Here is a 7,559-nt window from a genome sequence, read left to right as displayed (position 1 = left end):
AAACATAATATCTGGAAAGTTTCCATGATAGGTGAGATTACATGGTTTTAAAGAATAATAAACAGAAAAAAGTATTTGTCAAATAACATATGGTGGTAGTCATTTGCAAAAATGTTGAAGTCACACAGGGATTTATATCTTGACTTTATTATTTATTAGCTGTGTAATGGGGGGAGTCATTAACCCTTTCTGAGCTTCAGTTCCCTCATTTTACATTATCACAATAAAAATTAAACCTACCTTATAAAGTTATTGTGAGGCTGAAAGTTAAAACATTTAGCATTTGAAGTGTTTATTTAGTCCAGCACTCCAGAGACCATGACACCTATAGACTCTATAATAATAGCTGATGATGTAAGCATCATTTACAAATAAAAGGTTTACAAATGAAAGGGTGTGCATCTGGGTAGAGTACACACACAGATAGCCAAATAGGTAATAATCCCCAAAATTTCAGCCATTTTTTCTATTACCACATCAAAAACTATGCATGGGGTCTCATATAATATCAGTTTTTTTATGTTAGAATTTAAATACAGAAGGAAATCATAGTTAAGTAAAGTTAAAGGAATTTCTGGTCAGTCAATCTCCATTAATAACATCTCAGGCAATATTTTCCCTGCTACGTTGCAACCTATTCACCATCTGCACACTCTTCTTGAAAAGGCATCACACCTGTACAGGAATGTTGAGGGGGTGACACCCGAATAACAGCTGGATTAGAGTGATGTGACAGACCTGTTGATTTTGTACTTGGAGTCTGTGCACTTGAGGTTACTTGGCAAAAATTGTGATAGCTAACGACAGGGGAAAGAGCAGCAACAAAATAGCTTTCATAATCAACTTTTTATTTTAAAAAATTTATTTATTATTTTTTTTAGTTGTAGTTGGACACAATACCTTTATTTTATTTATTTATTTATTTATTTGTCTGTTTGTTTTTATGTGGTCTTGAGGATCGAACCCAGGGTCTTTCACGTCCTAGGCGAAAGCTCTACCACTAAGACACAACCCCTGCCCTCATAATCATCTTTTATTGTTGAGAAAAATTAATTCACCCCACAGCCCCATGCCCCACGCCCATCACATTCATCCAAGGCAACACGTTTTTTCTGGAGGGAGGATTAGGCTTATGTAAATTAGGTACCAGCCCACAGCCTTCCAGTACTTTATACAAATCTAGGTAGCTGAACTCCTGCATCTGAATTCTTGGAGGGGTGTCCAAATGTAGACCCCACTGTGCAAATCTGGTTTGCCCTGGTTTGGTCCTGCTATCTGATTGGCTTTTACAGAACTTGCAGAACAGATATGGACCATCTGACTCCTAAAACTGCAAATCCCATACTCTGAATATCTTCACCTCACCATTGTGTCCATGTTTTTTCCTCTGGAAGTTCTTAGTCACCATCTGTGACCGAGGATAGCTATTCCCTGTGAATATCTCAGGGAACTGCCCCAACGCCCCAGAGAGCCTTCCACAGAGGACGGAGCTCTCCCTGAACTCCTGGGACTACTTTGTGGGCTGAACTTATCCTGCTTGGAGAAGGAGGAAGGTATGTTTCTCTTGGACCTCTTCTCCCTCCAGCTCAGCTCTGAGGTTCAAAAACTTCACAGAGGAATATCTTTCTCTTTACCCCTCCCACATTCCCGCCTACAGATCCACCCGCCCTCAGCATTGCAGCCTTCTAAGTTCTCAAGGATGCCTCTGAACAAAGGTTTCCTATCCCACCCTAGATGGAAATGCGGTCTATATTTGGAAGACATCCCTCAAGGATTCAGATGCAGGAGTTCAGCGACCTTGATTTGAGAAGAAGAAAAAAATATATTTGGTTGAAATTATTTAAGACACCACTAGCAGAAGTGCTGAGGAAGGAGGAAAAGCAGAAAGGAACTAGCAGGAAAGGAATGTCCCTTCCACTTTCAAACACTCCCATTCTTTACCAAGTGCAATCTGATCCAATGGTCTCCTAAGATTACATCAGGGGCACATTTGTTTCTTCCCACAGATCACATTTAAGGCTTCTAGTCCGGTGCTTGATTGTATTTTAGGCTTCAGATTTATTCAAGTACGAATTTTAAGGCTAGTTGGCTGCTATTATCAGGGTAGTGAAACTCCAGATTTTGGACTGGGGCGTCCTGGAGCGGCCTGTAAGAATCTTTCCGCCTCCCCCACTCCATTCCTTCTTCCTCCTCCGCCCCCTCCCCACCCCCACCCCGCTGGGCGAGCACTACCCCGCAACCCACGCCCTCCCGCCCCTCCCACTGCCTCCGCCTCTCAGACTTAGGCCCCCCTCAGAGTCCTTGCCCAAGCTGACTTCGCTGTCACCTCCCAGACGACCGCACTTCCCGCCCTCGCCTAGATCCGTGCCACCTTAGCAGCCGCTGTCGCCCGCGCTCCGCTCCCTCCCTCCGCGCATTCCTTTCTGGGCTCCTGGCTGTCGCCTTCTTTGCCGACAACCCACCCCAGACTCGGTAGGCTCAGCGCCCAGCGGTCGCCCCAGCCTCTTGGCACTTGAGACCCTGCGCTCCAGCCTACGCGGAGACGCTGCCATCCCCGCCGTTGCCGCCGCTGCAGCCAACACTGGTGCCACGCGCCGCCGCCTTTGCCGTGCCGCTGCCACAACCTCAGCTGTCTGCCCGCCAGCCACCATGGCCCCACAGCAAACAGGTAGCAGGAAGAGGAAAGCGTCCTCGCTCGAGGCTGGAGCGGGGAGCTCGTCGTCCCAGGGCTTAATGTCGGCGGGGCACGGAGAGGGGCCGCTGCTGCCCAAGAAGCAGAAGCGGCCAGCCACACTTCGATCGCTGGTGCACTACCTAAAGGGTCGCACGGTGGGCGCATGGGGTCGCGCCTGGCTCCCGGGCTTCGAGGGCAAGCTACGTGACTACGCGGTGCAGAGGCTTCCCGAGCTGCTGACTGAGCGCCTGCTGGCCCTGGGCACCCTCAACAAGGTTTTCGCTTCTCAGTGGCTGAACGCCACACAGGTGGTGTGTGGCACCAAGTGTAACACGCTCTTTGTGGTGGACGTGCAGTCTGGCCAGATCAATCGCATCCCCCTGATGCGGGACCGGATGCCTGCCCTGACCCGGGATCAGCCAACCTGCGGCATCCATGCCATTGAATTAAATCCCTCCAAGACACTTCTGGCTACCGGGGGCGAAAATCCCAACAGCCTGGCTGTCTACCAGCTGCCCACCTTGGACCCCGTTTGCCTGGGTGACCGCCACGGGCACAGGGATTGGATTTTTGCCATTGCCTGGATGAGTGACACCGTGGCCGTGAGTGGCTCCCGTGATGGCACCATGGCATTGTGGCGCGTGGACCCTGACAAGTTTATTGGCAGCAGTCCCTGGCACAACGATGCATCTCTTCCCTTGTACAGCCACATCCATCCAAAGGACATAGAGTCCATCCCCAGGGCCAGCAGCAACCCCAGTAACCGCAAAGTGCGAGCCCTGGCCTTCAGCGGCAAGAACCAGGAACTGGGAGCAGTGTCCCTGGATGGCTATTTCCACCTGTGGAAAGCACGAAGCCACCTATCCAGGCTGCTGTCTATCAGGCTGCCCTACTGCCGAGAAAACGTGTGCCTGACCTACTGTGATGAATTGTCCCTGTATGCGGTGGGCTCCCAGTCTCACGTCTCCTTCCTGGATCCCCGCCATCGCCAGCAGAACATTCGGCCCTTGTGCTCCAGAGAGGGCGGCACAGGTGTGCGCTCCTTGAGCTTCTACCAGCACATAGTGACTGTGGGCACAGGCCATGGCTCCCTACTCTTCTATGACATCCGTGCCCAGAAGTTCTTGGAAGAGAGGGCCTCAGCCAGCCTGGACTCTTTTCTGGGACCCACAGGGAAGAAGCTCAAACTCACCTGTGGCAGAGGCTGGCTCAACCATGATGAACTCTGGGTGAATTACTTTGGTGGTGTGGAGGAGTTCCCCAATGCCCTCTACACTCACTGCTACAACTGGCCTGAGATGAAGCTTTTTGTAGCTGGGGGACCTCTCCCTTCAGGCCTCCATGGGCACTACGCAGGCCTCTGGAGTTAAGAATGGTCACCTTGTCCTGAAAATGGGCATATGTACATTTGAGCTCTGTTTAACTTTCTTAATTTTGTATTTGTCCTTGTAACTCTACCCTTTGTCTTCCAGGTGGACCTGACTTAACTTACCTGTGCTTTGTGCATTAGACAGAGAGAAATAAAGAGCACAAAATTGGTGGTTTTGGCACTCAAAATTTGGCTTTAAGACTTTTCTGCACCTTGCCTAAAGCATTACTTTCTGCTTTCTCATACAAGGTTAAACTTTGTTTTCTTTTGTTGAGTGATTTACATATTTTTCTGTAGGCTAATGTAGTCATTACTCTCAATGCCATTTGGTACATTAGTTTTACCAGTATTTCCATAACATATTCAGACCTTTACACATTTCAGATGTATAGTATTTAGGGAAAATGTGCGTTAAAAATGTGTCTTTTGGCTGGGCTGAAGATATAGACTTACTCCAATTGGAAAATGCAGTTGAAGTTCTAGATTGCCACCATTGTCAGCATATTTCATTGGGATGTTGTTAACTCAGTATTTGTTGATTGTATTTCATTGGTGCATAAAATGATTTTTAAAAACGTATTATCTTAGTTAAGGAATATTACAATACTGTTTGGTATTAGTCAAAAATTTTGATTATTCAGTAAAAGTTGAGCATCACCAGCCCAAACCCTCAGACTTCATTAAACCTGCTGTCTTTCTGTTTACCTTCCTGGGGGGCATTTATGCTATGGTTTTTCAGAGCTACTCAAAACTGGCTTATGTGTGGCAGAACAATCAGGTATTTTAAAAAATAAACATTTTGTAGTATTCAGTTAACACCATCAAGGTAGCCATTTACAGTGAAAGACCAGAAGATGTGCTCAGAGTAGATGTTGTTTACATTTTTGTGTTAAGTACATGGATAATTCTTTTGTCTGAATCAATTATGAGTATGTGATGTATTGCAAGAAAAAAACAAATAAAATGTGTTCAGCATCTTAGTAACTATGTGTGAGACTTAAATTTTTGAATGATTAAGTGTACACTTTTTAAATTTCCTACTAGGGATGTATTTACCAGAGTCAAAATTTTCCAAGAGAAAAGCTGAAGCTTGAACATCAGCTCTGCATACATTATTTTGTACATTTGGTTTTGAAAAAAGAAACATGTTTATAAGTTAAAAGATTAAATAATATCTTGAATAATTAATACACTTGGTATAATTTAGGATGGCTAGGTGCATTTTTATTTACACTAATGTACGTGTACTTTTAAGTACATATATATATATATATATATATATATATATATATGATATATTTATGTTTTACTTCCAATGTAAGTAGGAGGCATAAATGTATACCATTTTACATATGAAGCTGTTTCTCATGTTTTGAAGTACATCTACCAAGTCTTAAAATTTTGGTTTTTATTTGTGTTTTTTTTAATATTAATTTAAAATGGTATATGCACAAGATCAAAATATCATAATATATAAAAAAATGCACAATAAAAATCAAGTGTCCCAACTCAGGATCCCTAGTCTCTTGCCATAAGTCACCACCAGTATATTTTTGTGTGTAACTATTTAGACAAAGTCTATATATATATCTTAAGTATGTTTGTATGTAATTTGCATACAAATTATAACATGAACTGTACATAGCTATGCCTTTTTGATCACAAAATTTTAGAAATTGCTTCCTCCATGGATGTACCTAATGATTTATTTTATAGTATTCTGCTATATGGTTGGAATATATTCACTATATCTTTGATTAGCAATGTTATTGGTGTTTTTTGTTGCTATATTCTTAAGTGGTTACTTTAAAAGCGTGTGCACTTGTGTTAAGTCTACCTGCAGGATAAATTTTTAGAAATGGAATTACTAGGTCAAGGAGTTAAGTTCATGTTATAGCTAACAGCCATTACCAAATTACACTCCAAAATTTTACTACCAATTTATCTTCACATAAATAATGTATACAGGCCTGAGTGACCACAACCTTGCCAACAATATGTCATTAAATTCTGTGTTGATTGCCAATCAAATATCCATCTGATTTGGATCCTTTCATTTAAACCACTGAGGCTAGATCATTAGATTTGTGATCTGAGTAATACATAGGTTCTGAAACAGAGATTAAGAAAATGAGAATGTGAGAGCAAGTATTAAAAATAGTGCACTTAGAGTTTAGGCTCAAATATATGGAGATGCATCACATAAGACTACTTTCTATTAGATACTTACCTGGACCTTGTTAAGGTTTCTTGGCCTGTTGTAGTCTGGTTTCAGTCACATTAAATGCATCAGATGTCATTGAAGAAAATCTGACAAAGAGATGAAAGTCTGAACTGGATTATTGGAGGTGCGTGTTCAGAGGAGGAAAGTTAATAGAAAAATGGGGGAAGTAAACAAATAGTATCTGGTGTTTCATATGAAGAGTAAAGAATAAGAAGACAGAATTTAAATGAAAATTCAGGCTCAGTCTCAAATATAAATAGTGACAATCAATAAATATAGAAAAAACAGGCATAGAAGACACTGGTGGAAGGTGATCATTTCAACTTGGGACATGTTGAATTTAAGCTACCTATGTGACATTAGGAGAATATACTCAGTGAAGAATTTGCTGTATATCTCACTAATAGGAAGGTAATTGGGGAGACTATTAGGGGAAAATAGAGCAGCTAGCAAGGATACTAAAAAGCATTGGGGACAAAAAGGTAGAGAAAGAAAATAAAACAGGTTTGTTGTAACCAAATGTCAATATCTTAAAATCCCTGGGCGACAAAATAACTCTTCAATCATACTTACAATGGTTTTGATTTTCTCCCCCCAAATTTTCTTTAAATGCTTGCATATGACCACTTAGGACTGCTCAAATTGGTACACTAATTAGACTTTCTCATTGCTCAGCTGTTCATATTTTCTTGGAGAAATGAAGAGTCAGACCTAGCTCAAAAAGAACTTCAGGGGTAATATTTCTGGACCACTTATCCTAATAGTCTGAGATGTTTTCTGTACTACCAACACCATGCTGGAACCAGCATTCCTTGAAGCCATGCCAAATCCCTGGCAGTTTCATAGAGGTGCAACGTCACCTCATCACCCGGTGCTACTACCCTATGTTTGAATTCCCACCTCAATGCCACATATACAGGTCTCTGAAAAATTTTCCCAAGTTGTGAAAGAACAAAGGAGGTATTAAGGGGAGGATGCTCCTTTCCTCAGCATTATAATTTTAATAAATGCAAATACAAATAATTAGAAATGAAAAATGTAGTAATCTCAGTTTTATTTATTAGGAAGTTTAATGTAAAATCTGAATAGAAAAAATTAGAAAATAAAATTTCCCATGAAGATATAAACTGTATTGAACCATTGACCCTAGAAAATGTTGAAATTATGATTCTTTAATCTGTCTTTTCATCCTAGAATATTACATGCAGAAACATATAAAAAGACATGCAGGCTTGATTGTCTCAGGAGTACATTGTTTCACATTTTCAAGGAATATTTAATTCTGAGCTGCT

General features: G+C 42.0%; 1 protein-coding gene across 1 annotated transcript; it reads left to right on the top strand.

Annotated features, from left to right (window-relative positions):
* Positions 1 to 2,649: 2,649 nt before the first annotated feature.
* On the top strand, positions 2,650 to 4,044 carry LOC143639131 (DDB1- and CUL4-associated factor 12-like protein 2). The gene has a single exon (XM_077107301.1). It carries the CDS (start codon positions 2,650 to 2,652, stop codon positions 4,042 to 4,044), a length of 1,395 nt encoding a protein of 464 aa, XP_076963416.1.
* Positions 4,045 to 7,559: the final 3,515 nt, after the last annotated feature.

This window comes from Callospermophilus lateralis, chromosome X (genome assembly GCF_048772815.1).
Source record: "Callospermophilus lateralis isolate mCalLat2 chromosome X, mCalLat2.hap1, whole genome shotgun sequence".
Classification (NCBI taxonomy): Eukaryota; Metazoa; Chordata; class Mammalia; order Rodentia; family Sciuridae; genus Callospermophilus; species Callospermophilus lateralis.
This window is presented reverse-complemented; position numbering and strand designations above follow the sequence as displayed.

Excerpts from the sequence above, each read along its gene's own strand:
- LOC143639131 (XM_077107301.1), top strand. The coding sequence starts at position 2,650 with ATGGCCCCACAGCAAACAGGTAGCAGGAAGAGGAAAGCGTCCTCGCTC.